The 26,460-nt window shown below is 42.6% G+C and overlaps 1 protein-coding gene across 3 annotated transcripts in view; it reads right to left on the reverse strand.

Annotated features, from left to right (window-relative positions):
• The window catches only part of LOC130267262 (chromosome-associated kinesin KIF4A), a 52,504-nt gene that overhangs the window by 18,738 nt on the left and 7,306 nt on the right, over window positions 1-26,460 (reverse strand). For all 3 annotated transcript variants that reach the window (XM_056516712.1, XM_056516710.1, XM_056516713.1), the window contains 7 exons: window positions 22,454-22,530; window positions 20,259-20,306; window positions 18,811-18,957; window positions 14,775-14,849; window positions 13,581-13,663; window positions 10,444-10,542; window positions 2,797-2,919 (listed from right to left, as the gene is read on the reverse strand). In XM_056516712.1, coding sequence (XP_056372687.1) covers window positions 2,797-2,919; window positions 10,444-10,542; window positions 13,581-13,663; window positions 14,775-14,849; window positions 18,811-18,957; window positions 20,259-20,306; window positions 22,454-22,530 — 652 coding nt within the window. The remainder of the gene's footprint in view (window positions 1-2,796; window positions 2,920-10,443; window positions 10,543-13,580; window positions 13,664-14,774; window positions 14,850-18,810; window positions 18,958-20,258; window positions 20,307-22,453; window positions 22,531-26,460) is intronic.

Below are 26,460 nucleotides of genomic sequence, written 5' to 3' on the forward strand. Positions count from 1 at the left end.
GGAAAAAGCAGCATCCTGTCCATAGTGATGGCATTTTTCAAGTCTAATTACATGCAGAGTGCTGACTGCCCACATGCAGAGTGCTCTGTTCATTCTAGGGTCTATTTGGTTCCCGTTCTTAGGATCGGTGGGGATAACTTCTTCGGATGGGAAGAAGCCTACCATACACATGAGTTGGCTGTGGCTGGACAAGCTCACCCAATCTCCCTATAAACCTGCTAGATTGGCTTGGCCAAATGTGCATGTTTGACAGCAGCTTATCATCTCTGACAGCAGCTTATCAGCCAGAATAAAGGTGTCACGTATGGGCAGAGAACAGTGAAGTCCTAACTCACCCACAGCCACTGTCCCTACCTGCTGAGTTCTGGGGCAGCTTTGTCAAAATAATGCAATACAAAAACAGTAGGAGTCGAGGAACAGCTGGAGGCACACAAACTAACAAAGATACACTAAGACACACACACGGTCAAGTCAATGTCAGTCTAGCCAAAGTCGGTATCAGGAAATAGCAGAGTACAGGAACACAGAGCAAGAGAAGAGTCAAGGGAAAAGCCAAAGATCAATAAATAAGCAGGTATCCAGTAAGCAGAAGCAGGGCCAGATTAAGGCTGCCTGGAAGACTGAGCACTTCATTATGTTGCCCCCCCCCCCGACAGTTCCCCCACATTAGGTGCAGTATAGTTCCCCCACATTAGATGCAGTATAGTTCCCCCACATTAGGTGCAGTATAGTTCCCCCACATTAGGTGCGGTATAGTTTCCCACATTAGGTTGGCAGTATAGTTCCCCACATTAGGTTGGCAGTATAGTTCCCCACATTAGGTTGGCCTTATAATTCCCCACATTAGGTTGGCAGTATAGTTCCCCCACATTAGGTGCAGTATAGTTCCCCCACATTAGGTGCAGTATAGTTCCCCCACATTAGGTGCAGTATAGTTCCCCACATTAGGAGTCAGTATAGTTTCCCACATTAGGTGGCCATATAATTCCCCACATTAGGTTGGCAGTATAGTTCCCCACATTAGGTGCAGTATAGTTCCCCACATTAGGTGCAGTATAGTTCCCCACATTAGGTTGGCAGTATAGTTCCCCACATTAGGTTGGCAGTATAGTTCCCCACATTAGGTTGGCAATATAGTTCCCCACATTAAGTTGGCAGTATAGTTCCACACATTAGGTGCAGTACAGTTCCCCCACATTAGGTGCAGTACAGTTCCCCCACATTAGGTGCAGTATAGTTCCCCACATTAGGTTGGCAGTATAGTTCCCCCACATTAGGTGCAGTATAGTTCCCCACATTAGGTTGGCAGTATAGTTCCCCCACATTAGGTGCAGTATAGTTCCCCACATTAGGTTGGCAGTACAGTTCCCCCACATTAGGTGCAGTATAGTTTCCCCACATTAGGTGCAGTATAGTTTCCCCCACATTAGGTGCAGTATAGTTTCCCCCACATTAGGTGCAGTATAGTTCCCCCACATTAGGTGCAGTATAGTTTCCCACATTAGGTTGGCAATATAGTTCCCCACATTAGGTTGGCAGTATAGTTCCCCACATTAGGTTGGCAGTATGGTTCCCCACATTAGGTTGGCCTTATAATTCCCCACATTAGGTTGGCAGTATAGTTCCCCCACATTAGGTGCAGTATAATTCCCCCACATTAGGTGCAGTATAGTTCCCCCACATTAGGTGCAGTATAGTTCCCCCACATTAGGTGCAGTATAGTTCCCCACATTAGGAGTCAGTATAGTTCCCCACATTAGGTGGCCTTATAATTCCCCACATTAGGTTGGCAGTATAGTTCCCCACATTAGGTGCAGTATAGTTCCCCACATTAGGTTGGCAGTATAGTTCCCCACATTAGGTGCAGTACAGTTCCCCCACATTAGGTGCAGTACAGTTCCCCCACATTAGGTGCAGTATAGTTCCCCTACATAAGGTTGGCAGTATAGTTCCCCCACATTAGGTTGGCAATATAGTTCCCCACATTAGGTTGGCAGTATAGTTACCCACATTAGGTGCAGTACAGTTCCCCCACATTAGGTGCAGTATAGTTCCCCCACATTAGGTGCAGTATAGTTCCCCCACATTAGGTGCAGTACAGTTCCCCCACATTAGGTGCAGTATAGTTCCCCCAAATTAGGTGCAGTATAGTTCCCCACATTAGGTTGGCAGTATAGTTCCCCCACATTAGGTGCAGTATAGTTCCCCCACATTAGGTTGGCAGTATAGTTCCCCACATTAGGTTGGCAGTATAGTTCCCCACATTAGGTGCAGTACAGTTCCCCCACATTAGGTGCAGTATAGTTTCCCCCACATTAGGTACAGTACAGTTCCCTCACATTAGTACAGTTCCCCCACATTAGGTGCAGTATAGTTTCCCCCACATTAGGTGCAATGCAGTTCAGTACATTATTGTCAGAAGTCAAACTTGAAGCTTCTGGGCCCCAGTGCAACATCTGCACATGGACTCTCCACCTACCATTTATAACACATGTGTTTTCTGATATGCCAGAAAAAAGGTATATGCTTTGTTGGTTACAAGGGCATGGGTGCAAATGCTGCATTGACTTTAGTTATGCCTCTGATCAAAGCATTTGCCTCTTTTCTTAGATTGATAAAGTCCTCTCATTTTTTAATTAATGTATTGGGGATAGATGCTGCAATGCTGGTAGATATAATAAAACACTGAATGGAACTTTAAGCTGCTCGACCACCAACGACATATTCAAATCAACATGCTGATTCATAAGAGAAGCTGCATCATCCTATACAACACCCTAATACTCTCATACGTACATATTCTCGCTGGCTTGTAGAGACTTCTCACTGAGTTGAAAAATCCTGACTGTAGAACGTACATACATTGGCCCTGTGTCGATTCCATTTTCACTCCTTTCCACTGTAAGCTTTAATAGTGTGCTGCAATACAGAAATCTCATATATCAGATTTTAAATATTTTGTAGATGAGTCAGGAAATCAAGATACTTCTAGCATTTTCTGTCATCATTGCATTTCTTTCTCCAGCAGTATCTGCAAGGGAATATGTGAGAGGTCTCAAACATGCAATATCAGTGCCTGTTGGCAACAGCGAGTCAACCTGGATTAGGGAATTTTCGGCCATTCTTCTCTGCAGATCCTCTATTTTCATATCTCTCTACAGATGTTGAATTAACTTCATCTCAGGGCTATGGTTGGGCCACTAAAAGACATTCACAGAATTATCCCTAAGTCACTATGTTGTCTTGGCCATGTGCTTAGGGTCATTGTCTTGTTGGAAGCTGAACCTTTGGACCAGTATGATGTCCAGAGCACTCTGGATCAGGTTTTCATTCAGAATATCTCTGTACTTTGCTCCATTCAGCTTTCCCTCAACCCTGACCAGTCTACCTCTTCCAGCTGCTGAAAAATATCCCACAGCATGATACTGCCACCACCATGCCTCACCATAGGTATGGTATTGGGCATGTGATTATGCTTAAAACTGAAGCCAAAAAAGTTCAATCTTGGTTTCACCAGACCAGAGAATCTTGTTTCTGAGAATTTTCTTCTTTTTAGTTACTCTTTACCATGAAGTCTGGATTAGTGGAGTGCTGCAGTGATCGTTGACCTCCTGTAAGTTTTTCCCATCTGGGAGAAATTTAGTAAATCCTGTGCAAAGGAACAGTGGAGCAGTTTTTTACAGGCCTCTGAAAAATGTAATCTGGGAGCTGAATGTTGCTATAGGCAACTACTCCACTGTTCCTTTACATAAGGTTTAATACATCTCTCCCAGGATCTATGGAGCCAGAGTGACTATTGGGTTCTTGGTCAACTCTCTTACCAAGGCCCTTTTCCCTAATTACTTAGTTTGGTGGGGCAGCCAGCGCTAAGAAGAGTCCTAGTTAACCAAAACACAAAATTCCTCAGAATGGGTTAGGGTCAAAAACATATATAGAACCAATTGACCAGGGGTTACCCCCTGATCACAAATACCCTTTTTAAACCCACCCCTAAAAACGTAACTTTTATTATGTTACCAAAAATTATTAGAATACAAACTGGAGTCTATTTAAAAAAAAAAAAGTCCTGTAGTGTGTTATTTCAATGTATATTTATATCATCACAGACGCCTCTGTTCATGTCTAAAGAATCAGCAATCACCAGTGGCCTGCAGATACCCTGGCTGATTGCAGTAATGGCACACTATTAGGACTGCTCATTAAAACTAACACTGCCCCCTCTACATGTTTCGTTACTTCCGTAATGTCCTCCCCTGTTTGTGGACCTGTCTCACTATTTATGGGCACTAACATCAAAGATACCCCGCCCTCTGATTGCCTCCCGGCCAATCAGGGCGGCGCCTCGTACGGCTCCAAACCTGAATCTTGTCCTGATTATGTCTAACCAGGTACCCTATGGAGTCCTTCACTGCCGGCCACGTCATCTTTGTGCGCTTCCGATGTCCTATATTCTTGGTCGCACTCTTAGCTCCGTAACCAGTACATGCGCAGACCGTGAAACCGGCTACAGCGCTCGCGCATGGGCAGAGGATGTTTTCTCACACTTAAGTCTCTGCCGCAGTTGTCCTCATTCTAAGCATAAGAGATCAACCGCGCATGCGTGTTAGTTCTTCCTCTGCATTGAAATACTCGCCTATACTCATCCATGTTAAGGAGCTAATTCCCAAACATATTTGTTATTTATATCTCTATAGTTAGAATGGTGTGAACTGACTTCTGATGTGACTCCAGATTATTTAATATATTTTTTTATATTATATTTTGTCAATAAATTATTGGGTATTTATCAGATCAGAGTGTACATTAGACAGAACTGGATTCCACATAAGGTATAATCCTGGAGAGTAGATCTACCTACAGTCATTATGTTTGCTTCTTTAGTTCAGTAATTGGAGATAATTCATACTAGGTCCCATATTTAATCAAAAGACTGGCATATTTGCTGCATGTTATTTATAGTCTGCTGTTCAGTATCATATGCCGCCCCTTCATATCAAACACGTAATAAAATCTAACAACTCTCAGTATACTTGTCAAAGTTTTTTCAATATACAATATTTAATAATCATTTGTCGCAAAATGAATGTCCCTATATTTACAAAAATGCTGCAAAGGAGAATCCTTCGTTAAGACCATTAGGTGACAGGCTTTGAGCCTGTATATCCACTTCGCTTCGTCTCTCAAAAGGGCCTTGTCAATATTCCCTTTTCTTAGGCCCAATGTCAATTGGCATATTCCCCAAAATCTCAGCACTTTTCCTCTCCCTCCATGCACGGCATGTATGTGTCTCGACACTGGTGTATCCACTCCTGTTCTGATGTTACTCAGATATTGACTCCTCCTCCTAAATTGTTGGGTGGTCCTACCCACGTATAGTTTTGGGAACCCACAACATGCAATATACACAATATTTTTAGACTTGCAATTTATAAATTGTTTTATCTCATACTCACGGTTGTCAACCGGATGAGTAAATTTTTTAATTCTGGGTACCAAAGTGCAAAAACTACACTGACCACAGCTGTATGAGCCAATTGTTTTGTTCCTTAAAGGGGTATTCCAGGCCAAAACTTTTTTTTATATATCAACTGGCTCCGGAAAGTTAAACAGATTTGTAAATTACTTCTATTAAAAAATCTTAATCCTTCCAATAGTTATTAGCTTCTGAAATTGAGTTGTTGTTTTCTGTCTAACTGCTCTCTGATGACTAACGTCCCGGGAGCTGTGTAGTTCCTATGGTGATATTCTCCCATCATGCACAGCTCCCGGGACGTGACATCATCATTGAGCAGTTAATCCTTCCAATAGTTATTAGCTTCTGACGTTTTCTGTCTAAGATTTTTTAATAGAAGTAATTTACAAATCTAACAAAATCACAGCAGAAGAGAAGTGAAGAAAAACGGAGCACAGACCTTTTTGTTGCGAAGATTCAGAAACTTCTTTATTGAAGTCTAGGGGACACCATGTGCTGGGGGAGCAGGACACCGGACAGTTAGTGGGCTACGACCGTATCGCGCTTCAGCGCTTCATCTGGGCCAGTTGAAGCGCTGAAGCGCGATACGGTCGTAGCCCACTAACTGTCCGGCGTCCTGCTCCCCCAGCACATGGTGTCACCTAGACTTCAATAAAGAAGTTTCTGATTCTTCGCAACGAAAAGGTCTGTGCTCCGTTTTTCTTCACTTCTCTTCTGCTGTGATTTTGTTGTTTGGACTGCTCCACACGTGTTAGCACGCCTTAGCATTGTTGAACACCTGGGGATTGTCCGTCTCAGTTAACCCGATCGGCTGCCACTGATCAGGTCTATCCCGTCCAGTCTGCACCGCACTGAGGGAGGGTGCCCGGCCACATTTTTCTTGTGTGAACTAATTTACAAATCTGTTTAACTTTCCGGAGCCAGTTGATATATAAAAAAAAGTTTTGGCCTGGAATACCCCTTTAACCAGCTCTCTGGTCTGTTCTCCTGGGGCAAGTGGCTCCTCACAAGAAGGTCCCTTAGATTAGATGTCACTCTCGGTTTTCTTCTCACCACTTCCATCAAGTCAACATCTCCTGATAACAGATGCCAGTGTCGGCGTAGGATTTTCATTATTTCATCAGTTCTTCCATCATACGTGCCGATACATCTGATAACTTGTTGTGAGGGGGATTGTGATTTTTGGCTTTGTCCAAGGAGCTCCCTCCTTTCACTTTTCAGAGCCCTATGGTAGGCAGACTTTAGGTGTCTCCTTTAGGTGTACCCTCGTTGTCTGAACCTATGGAACAATTCGTTGCTCTCCTTCTGCAAGGAGGCGTCTTTCAAACAGTTTCGCCCAGCCCTCAAATACTGGCCAATCGGGATGGTCCTCCTCAGGGATCCTAGATGCCAGCTGTCCCAATGTAATAGGAAATTCACAGATGTGGGCTTCCTGTATATGGTAGTTTGTAACTTTTTCTGTTCTCCACATAAATGTGAATATCTAAGAAGTTGATGGACTGGCCTCCAATTTCTTAAGTAAATGTCATCCCTATCTCATTTGCGTTGAGTGTTTTAACAAAATCATTAAACAAATCCCCACCACCATCCCATAAAATGAGGACGTCATCAATATAACGTCCCCAAAACAAAATGTGATCCGTGTATAAACTCATTGTGTCACCAAAAACTACCGTATCCTCCCACCACCCCAAAAATTAATTTGCATAATTCGGTGCACATGACGCACCCATGGCGTTGCCTTGTGTCTGGTGATAGTGTTTGCCATTAAAAAGAAAATAATTGTGTGTTAGTACAAAATCCAAAAGTGCATAGACAAAATCATTGTGCTCCAAATAATAAGTGCTCCTAGTGCTCAAAAAATGCCTAACCGCTTTACGGCCTTGATCATGACAGATGTTGCTATATAAACTTTCCACAACCAGGCTGGCCAAAATTATATTGTCAGTGATAGTGATATCTTGAATTTTAGTGAGTGTGTCTTTTGTGTCAAGTAAGTGCGAAGGAAGTGATGTGACAAAGGTGCAAAAACATAATGCAGATATATGCTCCCACCTTGGGTCAGACAGTCATTGCCTGACACAATAGGAGATCCCCTAATGGGGCTTATGGATTTATGCGTCTTGGGGAGAGCATAGAAGGTGGCTATAGTGGGATGTGGATTAAACATAAACTTAAATTCTTGTTCTGATATTAACAAGTTGGTTTTTGCCTCATCCAACAAATGCTTGTATGCTTCCAGATACATTTGTGTGGGATCTGACGGAAGAACTTTGTATTTTGTGGGGTCAGACAACAAGCCCATAACCATATCAACATATTGTTCTCTGTCTAGCACAACGACATTGCCGCCTTTGTCTGAGGGCTTGATGACTATTGTGCCGTCAGCCCTCAGATTCTCCAAGGCCCTCTGCTCTTCCATTGTTAAATTCGTCGGTCCTATTTGTCTCTGATCCCTAATGTTCTCAATATCGCGTGTCACCAATTCCACAAACATCTCAATGTTTGGGAATTGTGAGAACTGTGGAGTCCTAGTTGTTCCAGACATCTTTCAATTAAGAATTATGGAGGTCACTGTCCTCTTGGGAATTTTTGCACCCTTCTCCAGGCATGTGCTTTCATACAATCAAGTCTCTGAGCTCTTCTGGCAGTTCATTATGCTTCATGGCTTGTAAGCTGTGAGACCTTAGAGGTGTATATTTCCAAACAATTTCCAGTCATCTGAATTTACATCCAATCAAGGTGTAGAAACATCTCAGAGATTAGGAGAAATAGGAGGCCAGAACTAACTTTCAAGTGTCAGTTTATTTGAACATATAAAATTTTAGTTTTTCCTTATTAATAAGTTTGCTAAAAATTACTAAATTGCTGTTTACGCTTCCTTATTTTGGGGTATTAAAGAAATATCCAGTCCTGAAAAACGTATCCTCTATCCTAAGGATAGAGGATAAGTTTCAGGTAGCGGGGGTCCGACCGCAAGGACCCCCTGCAATCTCCCCGGGACCCCGGCAGCCCGCGGGAAGGGGGCGTGTTGACCATGGCACAAAGCGGCGGCTGACACGCCCCCTCAATACAACTCTATGGCAGAGCCGGAGCGCTGCCTTCGGCAATCTCCGGCTCTGCCATAGCGCAGTATTGAGGAGGCGTGTCAGCTGCCGCACGAAGGTGGGTGGTGCGGTGTTCGACACACACTATCGGGCCGGGGCCTCATACGAGAGATCGCGGGGGGGGTCCCAGCAGTCGGACCCCGCTATCTGAAACTTATCCCCTATCCTTAGGATAGGGGATACGTTTTTCAGGACTGGACTACTCCTTTAAAGGGGTTATCCATCATAAGGTGATTTTAGTACGTACCTCCTGGACATGCTTAGGAAGGATCTATGCTTGTCTTGGTGCTAAATGGCAATGTCATGAGATTACTATAACATTGAGGATATCTTTTGGTGAACTGGGTCTTCTCCGGTCCTCCGCTGTCTTCTCTGGTCCTCTTCTGTCTTCTCCGGTCCTCTTCTGTCTTCTCCGGTCCTCTTCTGTCTTCTCCGGTCCTCTTCTGTCTTCTCCGGTCCTCTTCTGTCTTCCGCAAGGCCTTACTGGGCCTGTGTAGCGACGTCATTACGCCGCTGCGTACGCCATTCCTATTGGATGGCGTGCGCAGCAGCGTATTGACGTCATCGGAGAGGGCCGAGAAGACACCGGAAGACCAGCGCTGGACCCGGAGGGCACCCGGAGCATCGTGGAGGGGTAAGTAATACTTACCGCACCACACGGGGAACATTAAGCTGCTATCCGGCAGCAGCTTAAGCATTTGGCGCTGCCGGATAGCACTTAATGCGATGGCCCCGACATAAAAAAGCATCGTATGTCGATGCTGACATCGACATGCGATGGCCTCTGAGAGGCCATGGTATGTCGATTTCATCATATGTCGGGGCCATCGTAGGTCGGGGGGTCACTGTTCTATATTATGAACTACACTAACTTTACAGTTTCTGTAACACAGTCAAATAAAAAAAATTCCAGGAATACCTGATAAGGGGGAAACTCTTTTTTTTTTTTTTTTTGCGCAAGACAACAACATAACAAAATGTACAAATATTGAAAGGGTCTGAAGACTTTCCGAATGCATTGCATGTGAAAGGTGTCCTTTATATGACAATAGCTAACTACCTGGAAATGCTCTGAGCCGACAAATAACTCCTCTATTACCAGGAGCCTCCCTACCAGAGTAATAAAGCCATTGAAAAATGTTACTACTAGATATTAGTACTTTGCACATATCACAGATAGACAAAATTGTACATCAGGAGGGGAAAACAGCTGGCACTACTTGAATTAAGCCCCAAGGAGGAACGGAGAGGTACAGCAAAACAGGAGCCTGACAACTAAGACCCGTAGCGCTGGTGCTCAGCACTGAAACGGCAACAGTTCAACAAGAAGACAAGAAAGGATGAGGCGACACTCACCATACAGGGTAACTTCTTTAATCACTTGGCAGTGACATCAAGCAGGATACAGGAGGGGAGTGGGGTGGAGGTTAGATGTACATCCGGCTAGAGGAAGTGCGCAAGGCGCACAAAACAACTTGTTGCGGCTATCCCTCCTCCACCCCACTCCCCCGCCTGTATCCTGCTTGATGTCACTGCCGAGTGATTAAAGAAGTTACCCTGTATGGTGAGTGTCGCCTCATCCTTTCTTGTCTTCCAGACAAAATTGTAATGCTGCATATACAGTATGCTCAAATGACACTAATAATGCTCATTTAATAGGTTGAACAAGATGAACTTGTGTCTTTTTGGCCTTTTGATGTTACCTATATTTGTTTTTCTTCAGAGGTTTCATAAATAACAGGGCCATTATCACATCAAGTACGACAGGACATAGAACTGATGATATAAGAGAAAGTTAGGAAAGCATACAGTAAGACATTTCCATGGAAACAGCTGACAGTTCAAATGTATTTTGGGACATACGTATAATTTTGGTCCTCTAGCCGCTCTCTTCCACAGCAGTACAAGCAATAGGCGTCCTCTGGACTAGTAATAATTATTTCACTGGACCCATCAATAGGCCTGTAAAGGGAAATATTTTACTTGTATAATTTTAAATGTATTCATTGATACGACTATTGAATTTAGTGGAGCCAACTGTGCCCAAGAGTAATAATGCCTATATAGGAGTCACTTAGGGTATTTTTACATCTATACCACACATCCAGATATACCAATACAAGACCCATATGTTGTGGTAGAAGTTTTTGTTTCTGGTATACTTTTGTAATATGTACGTTTGTAACATTATATGTTGTTAATATGTTAAACTATGTAAAAAGTGTAAAACAAGCAAAAACAAAACAAAAAAAAAACACACATACCCCACCATACCACAGAAAACATTACTACGGTAATATACTTATATAGAGAAAAACGTATACCACAGTATACAATTTTTTGTGGTACCAAGAAGAAGTGCATGCAGAATTTTTTTAACCCACAAAGGTACAGGGGGAAAAACGTTCCAAACTGACATAATTTTGTCAACTTTTACCTAGTGAAAGAATATGGATATATCACAGCATACATTCAGGTACAATATCTCCTGATGTACTGCTGTGGTATAGATGTGAATCAACCCCTTACACTGGTAGTATACACAGTCCTGAATGATGCAAACCCTATAGGCAAATAAATGAAGCCAAAATATACAGTATACTGATAAGCTCTAACATAAAACCATTAGCTTTTTGTGTAAGTATCCCAAAGGCTATCAAAATAGCTTGCCTATTTCTCACATCGACTTGAAGAACTGACTGTTCATATGCTGCAGAACCCATCACCTGACAGGCAACAATGTAAAAACATTGTCAATAGTATCCCCTTTACTTATCAGTGGTTTTAATGTTTTTAATGTTATGAATGGTTTTAATGTTATGACTGGTTAGTGTGTATATACACTGCTCAAAAAAATAAAGGGAACACTTAAACAACACAATGTAACTCCAAGTCAATCACACTTCTGGGAAATCACACTGTCCACTCAGGAAGCAACACTGATGGACAATCAATTTCACATGCTGTTGTGCAAATGGAACAGACAACAGGTGGAAATTATAGGCAATTAGCAAGACACCCCCCCAATAAAGGAGTAGTTCTGCAGGTGGTGACCACATACCACTTCTCAGTTCCTATGCTTCCTGGCTGATGTTTTGGTCCCTTTTGAATGCTGGCGGTGCTTTTACTTTAGTCTACAACCCACACAAGTGGCTCAGGTAATGCAGGATGGCACATCAATGCGAGCTATGGCAAGAAGGTTTGCTGTGTCTGTCAGTGTAGTGTCCAGAGCATGGAGGCGCTACCAGGACACAGGCCAGTACATCAGGAGACGTGGAGGAGGCCATAGGAAGGCAACAACCCAGCAGCAGGACCGCTACCTCTGCCTTTGTGCAAGGAGGAGCACTGCCAGAGCCCTGCAAAATGACCTCCAGCAGGCCACAAATGTGCATGTGTCCACTCAAATGGTCAGAAACAGACTCCATGAGGGTGGTATGAGGGCCCGACGTCCACAGGTGGGGGTTTGTTCTTACAGCCCAAAACCGTGCAGGACTTTGGCATTTGCCAGAGAACACCAAGATTGGCAAATTCGCCACTGGCATCCTGTGCTCTTCACAGATAAAAGCAGGTTCACACTGAACAGATGTGACAGAGTCTGGAGACGCCATGGAGAACGTTCTGCTGCCTGCAACATCCTCCAGCATGACCGGTTTGGCGGTGGGTCAGTAATGGTGTGGGGTGGCAGTTCTTTAGGGGGGCCGCACAGCCCTCCATGTGCTTGCCAGAGGTAGCCTGACTGCCATAGGCTACCAAGATGAGATCCTCAGACCCCTTGTGAGACCATATGCTGGTGCGATTGGCCCTGGGTTCCTCCTAATGCAAGACAATGCTAGACCTCATGCAAGAGGAAGGCATTGATGCTATGGACTGGCCCCCCTGTTCCCCAGACCAGAATCCGATTGAGCACATCTGGGACATCATGTCTTGCTTCATCCACCAATGCCATGTTGCACCACAGACTGTCCAGGAGTCATCAGGAGCATGCCCAGGCATTGTAGCCCCCTAACAGGACCCCCTAACAGGTGTGGAATAAGCCTTATAGATAGACTCCAATTAATAGCATACCCAAAGAAAAAGGAGCTACTCAAAATATAGATTAATAAAAAGTACAATCATTATTTCACATGATTAAAAGTGGATTACAATTAAAAAAGGAGGAATACGACCCAGACAGGTGGCATACTTGGGACAAACATAAAGTAAATGTGCAAAAGTGCTGATGCTAAAGAGATGGTAATTCAACAACAGCTAAATCATGAAGCCATTACAGGTTCATACTACTGCATATAGGTGCTGGGAGGCATAACTAAAGTGCAAGTGTAGTATACAACCTTGAATACAACGATATAGCAGAGAATGATGAGCAGATACATACCACAATACAAGTAGGTACTAGAAGTCCCAGGATGCCACCACCCCTACACGTGTTTCGGTCCGCTGACCTTCGTCCGGACCCCCATGTGAAATAAAGATTGTACTTTTTATTCATCTATATTTTGAGTAGCTCCTTTTTCTTTGGGTATATTGTAGGGAGGTCATACGGGCACGTGGAGGCCACACACACTACTGAGCCTCTTTTTGACTGGTTTTAAGGACATTACATCTAAGTTGGATCAGCCTGTAGTGTGGTTTTCCCCTTTGGATTTTGAGTGTGACTCCACATCCAGACCTCCATGGGTTGATAAATTTGATTTCCATTGATAATTTGTGTGTGATTTTGTTGTCAGTACATTGAACTATGTAAAGATGAAAGTATTTCATACGATTATTTCATTCAGATCTAGGATGTGTTATCTTAGTGTCCCTTTATTTTTTTGAGCAGTGTACATTGGGATAGTCGAATGACAGCCAATATTGGGCTCTTTAAGTTTTTTCTCTTTTTTTTTCTTGTATGTATTTTCATTCTTTCTTGTATGTGAAATTAACACAGAAGTCGGATAGGATAGATATACATGGAAAGTACATACATAAGCACTTTTAGTATTTTTAATAGGACTTACGCTCCAAGAGCAGATATGTAGACGGCTGCCAGATCTTCATTAGAGGGATTTAATAAATCCATGGCTTTTCCATCGGGGTTAAACTAAACAGAAATGCATGTAAAATAATTATGTTGGTAACCTGCAAAGCTTCTCTTATGCTAGTTAGGAAAATATTCTCACAGGAGACTACCAGACTCCTTTCTCATCAGACCGCTGCGTATGCAAGGCCTTAAGCATCTTCCTAACTCACCTAATAGTAGAGCCACCTTTGTCTTTTGGACTATTATGCAAGAAGACAATGCTCCTTGCTTGCTCTTTTTATAAGTGTTTCCTTTAAAAGACAGATCTTGGAAATGAGTGCCAATGGCAGAAGTTTATCTAGGCCCCCTACTTCATTACCAATAACAGAGTGCCGCGTGACTGTCCGGCCCAGGAAGCTCCCAGGCCCAGTGTGTCACACTGCTGCTTTGCGAATCGATGGCCATGTCACACACTGGACCCAGATGCTTCCCAAAAAAATGTCAGGCTGCTGCTCAAAAAGATGATCGCTGCGGGCCCGGAGCATGACACTGGAGGTATCATGGGTGTGTAGGAGGTAAGTAAAAGTTTGTTTCATTTTATACCGTGTTTCTCCGAAAATGAGACCGGGTCTTATATTAATTTTAGTCACAAAAAACACACTAGGGCTTATTTTCAGGGTAGGGCTTATTTATTTACTACATAACAGGTATACTTTTGAAAAAAAAAATTGTCATTTCCAAAAACTTTTTATATAATGTAGATAATACCATTATATGTATATTTTTGTCCCTGCAGCTATTATCTATGTGAGGAGACCAAATACAGGAAGTGTGGGTGGACAAGCAGGACTCAAGTGAGGACAAGTTGGGCTCTTTGACGTGCCCCCAGCTCTCACAGCAGGATGATTGACAAGCCAGGTGCCAGAACAGAGCCCTGTTTTCCTGCCCTCACTTCCTGTGTTTGGTCTCTTCATAAAGACACACAGGCAATAGCTGCAGGGACAGCATTTTTTCACCCAAAATTATACACATTTTTTAAACAATATATATAACAAATATACAAACTTTATATTATCTGCATTATTTAAAGTTTTTGCTAACGAAAGGTACACTTTAATCTATTTCCAATATGACCTCAGTATATAGCTAATCTCACCAAACTAAATCCATTATTACGCCATATTTTGCATACCTGCATGAATGCTGCTGTAACAAGACACTCCTCATTGCTGAATGAATGAACTCCCTGAAATACTTGTTCCAGAACCTAACAAAATACAAATGTAATACTTAAAGCATTACAACATCAATATGGAATAATATATGTTAAACTTATATAACACTCTTAATTTAAAGCATACCTGTCAGATCCCACAAACAAAAAAATTTTATATGCTGCTAAGTACCTAATCCTGATCATGTACATGTAATTATTATATATCTATCGCCCATATTCCACAAAAAAATTGCATATTACAGCTGCCGACTGTCTTTTTCATCTTCCCAAAGGGACGGGGGCGTATCCCTCTCTTCCCTGCACTGTGATTCCTCCCCCTCCCTCACTCTGCTGACTCACTGCTCTCGGAGCTATGTACATACCTGGCCTTCATACATGGCTGCCTAACTATCTAGCTACCTACCTACCTACCTACATGCCTACCTACTTGGCTAGTCACCTACCTACATATCTGGTTACCTGATCTACCTACCTACCTGGCTACCTACCTACTTGCCCTTTTACTGTGCAGGACACCAAGGAGGACATTATTACAGTTTGTGGGTCTATAGATGGGAAGATTGTGTAGCGGAGGGCACTGAAAAATGCAGAGTCTAACATGTTTGTCCTGCAGATGTGAAGAGATAGACATGAGGTCTGATCCGGACAGAGAAGAAAAGGAAAGAGGACGCCACCGATCAGAAAAGATGTAATTGTGAGTCGCTAGATCCTGTGCACAGATTGTATCTAGCTCTATATGATCCTGTGTATAATCACTTCTATGGTATACAGATCCTGTGTACAGCTGATATCTACTGCCATATGGTCCTGTATATAATCACTTATATGGTATACAGATCTCTGTACAGCTGGTATCTACCGCTATATGGGCACTGTATATAATCACTTAGACAAGTATACTATACAGGATCAGTATACTATGTGTGTATAGCAGTTTTATTCAGTACAGTATGGTGGTATTATCCAGATATTGTGTGGTGGTATATATTTTCTCCTTGTATACCGGTATTATTGGTCATGGAAATATTTTTTACCTATTTTACTGACATTAAAGTGTTTCTTACATATATCAATTTTAGTTTATTTTGTGTGTGGCATAGGGGTGTGGCAGATGTGTGACCGGCGGCAGAGCTTCGCAGGGGGTCCTTGCATTTTTTTTTAGTCCGGGGGACCTGAGTGTTGTCATTCCGCCCCTGCTTGTCAATCAGTCACCTCGTGTCCATGACCCCTGGACACGCTCATGCTTCTGTGGGAGTCATCAGTGTGTCCCAGTATTCAGAGAGGCTGTGGGATGTTAGAATGACATAGTTAAGGTTGAAAGAAGACCTTTAAGTTCAACCTGTATCCCTATTTTGTCCCTACTGTGTTGATCCAGAAGAAGGCAAAAAACCCTTGTGAGGCTGATGCCAATTACCCCATATCAGGGGGAAAAATTCCTTCCCAACTTCAAATATGGCAATCAATAAATCCCTGGATCAACGTTCTGTCCCTATAGATCTAGTATCCATAACTTGTAATGTTATTAAACTCCAGAAACACACCTCTTTTGAACTCTTTTATTGATTTTATTGTGTAGATTTGTATAGAGGATAATTGATTGATCAAAAGTAGATATTATCCAGTTTCCAAGTACTAACAGATTTTTCTTTACTAACATGTTTTTCTTTTCTTTAGACAGTAGTGTTCCCCAATCTGCGGCTCCCCAGCTCCCCTCATGATGGGAGCTGTAGTTTTATAACTGATACAGAGCCACAGGTTTGGAAACATTACAGCATTGAAAAATGAAGGGGGGGCACTCCAGCATTTAAAAACTTACCCTAGATCCACAGGAAAGGGGGATAAGTGTCTGATCATACGGAACCCCGTCTCCAGAGGAAGGGCCCAATTCTCCCCACTGCATAGAGCACGGGGTCGATGCGCACTCTGGCCGGCATTTATCATTGTGTTTACCCTTTTTTTTTTTTTCGTCTATATTTGGCACAAGTGTCTTTTTTTTTTGCTCATTTTGGTTTACACATTTTTGCTGATTTTGAGTTGTAATCCACAGATTTTGGCAATACACATGATATGGAAGGGTTTTATGAACAGCGCCTTTTTGTGAAAAGGCGGAAAAAAAGGCGCAAAACCACCGAAAAGTCTCTAAACTACACCAGCCCAGACTTAGCTTAGCTTTTTGGTGTATGTGAAGAGTGAAATTTCAGAAAATGTGTACCTGCACAAAATTTATCAAATGCTCTGCAACCATTTAATAAATTTGGTGCTCCTACACATTGCCAGCACACACAAAAAAAAATTCACCTACACCTACAATGATGAATGCCCCCCTCTGTGAATTCTCTATGGGAGCATCAAAGATATCAGAGTACAGCGCTCTAATAGAGGATGCATGGAGTGCGTGGCGGGAGATTCGAGGCACTGGTTCTGGAGATCATGGTGGGTCCCAGTGCTTGTTCCTACTGTGGTCAGATACTTATCCCCTATCCTGGAAATAGGTGATAAGTCGTTAAAAGCTGGGGTACCCCAGTGCTGGTGAGAAGCTTCCGCCTCTAGTGTGCTGGTTTTTATTAACTGGTCTATACAATCGCTGTATTCCATGCGCTGCGCTGTATACAGGGCCGGCGTTAGGGCATGGCAAACGGGGAGATCGCCCAGGGCCCCCGTCCTCCAGAGGGCCCCCTGCGGCTGCTATAGTGTTTGTAGCTAGGGGAAGCAATGTAGCCCTGCAGCGCGCAGCATCCAAGATTGAGCCTCGCTGCAAAGTTCAATTACATAGTGCTGACAGTTAGAGGCTCCTTTAACACACACCTCTCTCCTTCCCCGTCTCCTCCTCCTCCTCCTGCTGTCACACAGTTTAGCTGCCTGTCGGCCGACAATGAGGGAGATAGTCTTCAGACACCAAGAAGCATGAATATCTAGCAGCTCCTGAAGTATTTAATGCACCCAGCCGTCCTTCAATAAAAGTAAGTAGATGTAGTGTGTAGATGTACATGTGTGATGTAAACAGTTCATCTGTTACATGTATTTGTGTATAGTGTGCTGCATGTGTGTGTAATGCATGTATGGATTTATACATGTATGACATATGTGCGAGTGAGTATGTATGTGTTGCATGTATGCATGTGTTAATGTATAGTTTTTTTCTTATATATGTGATATGTGATGTCACTATCTGTCACTAGGCCTACCTAAGGCCCAACCCTAGTGCAGCAAATATCACAGTGGTGGCAAAATCTCATGGCGCTAACATACAGTAGTGTATTTCAGGGGGTGTAATACAAACTTCTCTCTCCGGTGTGTCCAACCATTCGGCGTCAAAATTAAGATGCTGAACGATTGTGAACTGTCCCATTCATAAGAACGGGATCAGTTCAAGCATCAGTTTCCCTCCAGTGCACGCCTGATATGTGTAAACCCAGCCTAATTCGATCTGCAAGGTGCCAGCGTATAGTGGGTATCTACCACTATATGTTACTGTATGTGAGAATATTGGTCTATATATTGTGGTTTTTATTTAGGAACAATATAGCTGTATAGTGTGTGTCTAGTAAATATTGTGTGTCTACAGGGACATACGCTTTGTGGCTTGTGTTCCTGCTCTTTTAACCCTTTCAGGACTCAGCATTTTTCCACTTTTGTTTTTTCCTCCTCAACCTCTAAAAACCATAATGCTTTCAGTTTTCCACCTACAAACCCATACGAGGGCTTGTTTTATGGGCCAGGCGTGACCAAGCGGTTTATCCGCAAAACGGCACCGTCACTGCATGGGCTCCATTGAGCTTGCTTTCCTTTTCCTTCCCACGATCCACTGTACCGATGTTATTGTTTGAATAAACTATACTCCGTTGACAACTAAAGGGTGAGTGCTGTGCTGAAGTTTTTCTCTACATATGTTATAGCTAGAATATTGTCTACAAAGCATGAAACAAAGAGAGGTCAGGAAATGGAGTAAACGTAATGATGGAGAGAGTATATAATGGATTATAACTAATACCTGATATATAAATCCAAATTGATTCTTATCATTCCCATGTAGGAAATCCATACCGTGGTTGCGACACCCATGAAGCAGAATAGATGTGCTGTATCCTGAGGTCACTGTGTTCAGCATGGATTGAATCAGTTCAAAAAATAACTTGTCCTTTGAAAACAATAAAGACCATACATTAACCCCTTCAAGACCAGGCCTTAAAGGGGTACTCCAGTGGAAAACAATTTTTTTCAAATGAACTGGTGCCTGAAAGTGAAACAAATTTGTAAATTACTTCTATAAAAAAATCTTAAGCCTTCCAGTATTATCAGCTGCTGTATGCTCCACAGAAAATGGAGTTGTTCTTTTCAGTCTGACCACAGTGCTCTCTGCTGACAACTCTGTCCATGTCAGGAACTGTCCAGAGTAGGAGAGGTTTGCTATGGGGATTTGCTTCTACTCTGGACAGTTCCTGATACAGACAGAGGTGTCAGCAGAAAGCACTTTGGTCAGACTAAAAACAACTATACAACTTCCTCTGGAGCATACAGCAGCTGATAAGTACTGGAAGGATTAAGATTTTTGAATAGAAGTAAATTACAAATCTGTTTACATTTCTGGAACCAGTTGATTAAAAAAAAAAAAAAACAGTTTCCACCGGAGTACCCCATTAAAGGCTTATATGTTTTTGTAACATATTAAGTTGGGGCCCAGAATATACACTGTATACACTCCGGAATAAGAAAAGAAGAAAGAGGCGGATCAACTCACCAGTCCGATGCTGTGCATTTTATTAAGAGATGAATACAGTGGCTACATGCGGATAGATGTAAACGTCAGGGCAAGAGGTGTTGCGGAGCCCCGTCCGAAGCGACGACACGTTTCACCGTGTGGGCGTAAAACGGCGCCGTCGCTTCAGACGGGGCTCCGCAACGCCTCTTGCCCTGCCGTTTACATCTATCCGCATGTAGCCACTGTATTCATCTCTTAATAAAATGCATAGAATCGGACTGGTGAGTGATCCGCCTCTTTCTTTTTTTATTCCGGATATTTTGTTGAATAGTAACTGCACTAGCGTGAGCACCACCGTTACACCAGCTGTGCTGAATAAGTGTATTATTCCCCGACAGTCATACAGCTCCTATCTACAGGTGCTCTGCTATATTCTGTATACACTGTAAAATGTTTTTTTAAAAATACAAGGGGTAAAGCTGCTTTCACATAAAGGTAATATGGATACATTATTGTGCTTGTATTATGGCAAAAAAAAAAATCCTTCCTGGCTGAGGGTTTAATGACCCCAAATTAACAGTATCATATGGATCTGTAAAGTTATTATTTCAGGTCATAAGATATATGGTTAGGCTGCTTCTGCAGTACTAGCACATCTATGTGCCACTATTACATTTGTGTGAAATCTGACTTGTTTCATCTGTCCTCAAAAAACATTCACGATCAACCATTTTACTTACCTGTCCACTCGTAAAATTAAAGATTCCATCAAAAGTAAAGTGATATTCCTAAAAACATGGAAATGGGGGCATTAAATATTTTCTATAAAATAAATGGATTATAATATAGTTGGTAGCACTGGCAGGCTGAGGGACACAGGTTAAGGCTTATTTCCAGTGCCCCACATAGAGGAACATTACAAGAACATACAAAAATCTTTGGTTACAATTCCAAATCACTTAAAATATGAAAATTAAGGGGTTGCTGGACTTTTTTTTTTTTTTTTTTTAAAGATCATCATTTGTTCATCACACTTCCCTTTCCCTTTGTTGTTTCCTCCAATCTTTTTTAATCTCCATGTGCATGCTAGGAGTTGTAGTCCTGGAATGCATACATACTATAAATGGTTGGTAACTACATGTCCAACTCATGGTCTATAGGACCATCAGGATTTTTTGGGTTTGTCTATCTCTGCACTCTGTTACCTGATGCAGCAATAGGTTGACTGAGGGAGATCTCTCCCTTTTCAAGCTCCTTAGATGGTAATGACCACAGCATCTAAGGAATTAATCTGTTGTACTGCCACCCCTAATCCACTGCTGGTCTCCGCTTCTTCCAACTTGTGTGTCGTCCCGTTCACACAGGACAGGCCCGCTCAGCCAATCTGTAAGTGAGAGAGGACAACACCCCAGCCTCTGAGTGGGCCGGCCCTGAGGGGAAGGGAAAGCATACAACTTAGAAGAGGGGGGTACCAGGTAATTGCTTCTTTTCAGTCTGACCACAGTCCTCCCTGCTGCCACCTCTGTCCATGTCAGAAACTGCTAGGAGCAGGAGAGGTTTGCTCTGGGGATTTGCTCCCAGTCTGGACAGTTCCTGACACAGACAGAGGTGTCAGCAGAGAGCATTGTGGTCAGACTGAAAAAAAACAATTCAACTTCCTCTGGAGAATACAGCAGCTGATAAGTACTGGAAGATAATACAATTTGGAGTTTCTGTCACAGGACCCACAGTGTTTTTTGCAGCTAAATCCCCAGGCAGAGCAGCCCAAGTGTCTCTAGCACCCCAAGTTGTGGGCTCAAGGCATATTTGGAGGGTGTTCTTGTATTTTTCACTTTTCTTGTAGTAACCTCTTTAAATGGCTGGGATCAGAGTCTAATTTATTCACAGGATCTGATTTGATGTAAGGATGTATAGCATAGTTGTATTCACAGAAAGCATGTGAAAGTGAATCTTCGTTAAGGCCCTCCGGTTGCTGGGATCCGAAACGAAAAAACCATGAAGCTTCTTTGCAGAGGATCTTCTTATCTAAGTCACCGAGATGTAAACTAAATCTAGTTTACGTCTCGGTGACTTAGATAAGAAGATTCTCTGTAAAGAAGCTTCGTATTTTTTTCAAGTCACCGAGACGTAAACTAGATTTAGTTTACATCTCGGTGACTTAGATAAGAAGATCCTCTGCAAAGAAGCTTCATGGTTTTTTCGTTTCGGATCCCAGCAACCGGGGGCCTTAAAGGAGAACTCCGGAATATAAAAATTGTCACCCATACTGCCGGCATTAAAAAAAATAAAGATGTACATACCTTCCTCCGGTAACTGGCTCCGGTCTCCGCCACGATCCACTTCCTGGTTGCCGGTGGTCGGATGAATCAAACTGCGCTCAGCCAATCACCAGCCGCAGCGAAGTCCAAATCGGCCGGCGATAGGCTGAGCGGCCTTGTGAGAACGCTTCAGGACACAAAATTCTTCACTACACCGAGTCGGGACCTCGCTGCGGCCGGTGATTGGCTGAGCGCAGTAAGACTCTCCGACCACCGGCAACCAGGAAGAGGATCACGGAGGAGACTGGAGCCGGTTACCGAAGGCCCCGGGGGAGCGAAGGAAGGTATGTACATCTTTATTTTTTTTACTGCCGACACTATGGAGGACAATTTTTATGTTCCGGAGTTCTCCTTTAACGAAAGACTCACTTTCACATGCTTTCTGTGAATAGTATTAATAAATATGTATAGCATAGTTGCCAGACTGAACAATGTATACCAGATGTAAGGAAAAACATAAAGCAGTTTTCAGATAAATAATGCATTTATATATTTATATATATATATACATATATATATATACATATATATATATATATATGACCCCTTTGTACATGGTTGTTGTTTTTCTTCCAATTGCAGTGTTATACATTTCCCTGTGGCCAGGAAAGCTTTACCTTAGTCTCACTGTCCGCTTTATCTCTGACAATTAGGCTCTTGCGATCTTCATTAACACATATTGTTTTCTCATGTTCTGCAACAGCAAACAGACAGATTCAGGAATCAATGCAGCATGAAGGCATTTTAATCTATAATTCCATAATCTACAACTCTTGTACTTGTTTCAAGTACAGAACTGCTGGTAAAAGTACATTTCACAAGACCAGAGCCAGGAGAACACAAAAAAAGTGGCAGTGATAGAATTTATTAGCTTATCATTGGGGCATACTTTGTCCTGGCTTTTGCCCATACAAGTATATTGTACATACTTTCCTTTGGTCATCAGAGATCAGGAATATATGATAATCTCATTAAAGTTGTTTTCCTGGACTTTTACATTCATCAGAGGATAGGTCATCGATGTCTAATCATCATGATGCCTCTGATAAGGTATCCGGCTTTGGCATAAACTCAATGAATGGGGCCAAAGCAAATGGCTCCCATCGTTGTGTAGTGTCAGTGCCAGGTTCCTGCAGCTCAGCTGCCATTCAAGTGAATGGGAGCTTAGCCTGCGCCACTGCTCGCTCCACCAACACACAATCAACAAAACAAGGACTTATGGCCCTGTTGATTGAGTATAGGCCGAGTTGCAGCTCTGCCAAACACAGGGGGAGCCGAGTCAGACACTGACGGCCTACCCTACGAATAGGCCATCAACATAAGCTCCATGGCAATCTTAGTTAAAGAGAGAAAGTCTAGCTATGCAAAAAGAGTGCACACTAATGCAAGTTTTTAAAATACAGGTGGGGAGATTTAGCAAGACCTGTGCAGAGAAAAAGTTGCCCATAGTAAACAATCAGATTGCTTCTTTTGCTTTTTAGAGGCCTTTTAAAAATTATAAAAGCAATCTGATTGGTTGCTATGGTCAACTCATCAACTTTTACTCTGCTCAGGTTTTGATAAATCTCCCCAACGGTGATTCAAAAAAGTATGGTGCAAAAATAAAGATCTGTAGTAAAGTAACATCAGTGGTAAAGAAATGTATATGTATTGAAATGTCTGAATTTTAACCCATTCAGATTATATCTTCTTCAGGATTGGAAGAGAATGAATTCGCTGACAGGTTGGTGTCCAGTGATGAGACTATTTAGCAGGTATTGGAAGAAACTGTGGACGAATTTTGGCGCTGGAACTCTGGATATTAAGAAAATCAGGAACACATCCGCATTCCTTTCAGAGGCTTTATTGTGAATACATAAGCTACGCGTTTCTGGTCCGAACTGGACCCTTCGTCAGGCAAGGTCCGGTAATGGTAATATCCAGAGTTCCAGCGCCAAAATTCGTCCACATTTTCTTCCAATACCTGCTATTACGTTACACTGGGACAGCATGCCTGCTACCAGAGGTCTGAGGCTGCGGACCTGAGAATTGTTACCATACCACGCTTTTTAGGTGTTGTGCCCTGAGCGCAACGCCCTCCGGTGAGTTTAACCTTAAATGTAAACTCAATTTTTAAACGTTCTTCACTAGGGGCGCAATTTCCCTCTTTCTTTTTTCCTCTCTCTTTATGTTTCAGTGATGAGACTATGGGAAGGTCAGCTGCCCCAACATTAGAATTTGGGGTTCAGAAAAACCCTGCACCCTTATCAATCATGTGAGACACCACCCAATGTAAACATGTTCTGTGCGATGGTCTATGGTCCCTTTTTTTTTTGCCAATGATAATGTCACCGGCTGCTCCTACCTGTACATGTTAAAGGAATGTCTTATGATAAAGGAAGATCTGCCAAAAGGTGTGGTGCCCCAGTACAGGAGTTACCCTCCTGTACACTTATTTGCCCTGTGTGGCGGACTCTATGTCAGTGTCCCCTGGGTCCACCTCCACTCAACAGACCCTAAATGGTTAATTATACCTTATTTATTAGATTGTTTTCTGAAGTTAATGTGCCTTTAAATATTGTTACCAAGTCCTATGTAACCAGAGAAGGTGTCAGTGACCAGGTGACTTGTGGGTGACCTATGGGAGCCCCTCCAAATTGCTCCCTTATAAACCAAAGGAGGAGCTTGCATAGTCAGTTGTTGCTGAGCTACTGTACAGTCAAGACCTGAGAATGTCTGGTGTCCTGAGGGAGACCAAGGCCTAGTCACGCAGCCACGCTTCAACCAACCGTGACCCCTTTCAGGTGAAAGTCAAAACCTGGTAAGCAACCACAGAGGGGAAGTCTAGTCAGTCATAGTCAAGTCTGTCAAGTCTAAAGTCAGCGTGGGATTGCATAATTCAGTCCAAGTGCACCACAAGTCCCTGTGAGCCCTCAAGTCTCCTAAAGTCACTGGTCATCTCCTTGGACCTAACTGTAAAGCTGTAAAAACTGCCTCAGTAAGGCTGCCGTTGTTCTGTAACCTTGCATCAGAGAAAATATTTGCCCTGCGCCTGGCCCAGGAACCAGCGGGCATACCTTGCATGGTGTAGAGCATAACCATGCCCTGGCATCACGAACACAAGGTGTTAACCCCTCTGCCCCTAGGGTTAATACCACCTGCCCTACCATCACACCCCTCACCACAGAGGCACCATAGAAAGGAATGTACTGGAGTGAAAATTTGTACCACCCCATATTTATCACATGCCCTGCACTATATAATACATTTGGTGCACATACACATTTCTAACATCGCAAATTAAGTTGTAAAAAAAAAGTTTACCTATATGTTACAAAACTACAACTCCCAACATGCCATGACAGTCAGGACATGCTGGGAGTTGTAGTTTGCAACATCTGTAGAGTCATGAGTTGGGGATTGCTGCCCTAACGTGTCTCTCTGTATGGTAGACTACTACGACTCCCATCACTCATTGAGTTTTAATATATGTGAGTAAGCATCTCCCCTAAAAAAAAAAAAAAAAAAGAGAACATGGTGCAAAAAAATGTGCCCTCATACAGCCCTGTATACAGAAAAACAAGAAAGTTATAGGGGGTCAGCAATGCAATAGAGCAATTGAGGAAAATTGTCTGTGCTGAGGTAATTTTCCCAAATTTATCTTATGTTCTGTGCCATTTCATAAATTTGACGCGTGTCAGCACTTTCACAGCTGAAAATTGACTGTAAAACATGTCCACCATAGACAATAATGATACATTCCCCCCATAGACATCTCTATTTGGATGTCCGCTGATATCTGAATTAAACTCTATCAGAATGTCAGATTGGCTGAGCCAGAAACAACCATTCACCAATTTTGCACTGGTCTCCACAATCGCCAGATCTAACACATTTCTGTGGAGCAACATCAAGGACTATGGGGGAAATTTATCATTGTCTTCCTGACATTTTATTGCCTGAAATTTGGTGCAAAATTTTTGCAGTTAGTTTTTGCGCAAAATTTTGGTGCAATTTCAAAATATACAACCTTGGCAAAAGTGACTGTGAGATGCAGTGCCTCATTCTTGACTATGCAATGGACAAAATTTATCAACTGCATCTTTTTTAAAAAGGCACAAAAATATTGCACAAGCGTTAAAAAAAACTAAAAACGTTACCACCTCTGTTTTGCCTTAGAATATGACATCCTATAGCAAGTTCTGAGGTGATTTTTCATTTGTGCAAAATGTATCAAAGTCTTATGCCGTTTTGATAAATTTTACACACAGAAGCCAAAAACACAGCCAAAAATAAAAGGTTGTAAAGTGGCTGCTCACAGACACATAGAGGGAGATTTATCAAAACCGGAAAATTGGCTGAGTTGCCCATAGCAACCAATCAGATTGCTTCTTTCATTTTTCACAGGTCTCTTTTAAAATGGAAGAAGTGATCTGATTGGTTGCTACAGGCAACTCCACCACTCTTTCTCTGCATAGGTTTTAATAAATCTCCCCCATATTGATAAATCTCGTTCCCCCGCCACAGGATCAGAATAAACCTAAGGCCACATATCACTGATATTCTGGCCCATGTCTGGACAGACATGATCCACCACCTAGACATCTGCTGTGTCACCAATGGAAATCACTTTGAAGTGTATACA

This window comes from Hyla sarda, chromosome 4 (genome assembly GCF_029499605.1).
Source record: "Hyla sarda isolate aHylSar1 chromosome 4, aHylSar1.hap1, whole genome shotgun sequence".
NCBI classification, from domain to species: Eukaryota; Metazoa; Chordata; class Amphibia; order Anura; family Hylidae; genus Hyla; species Hyla sarda.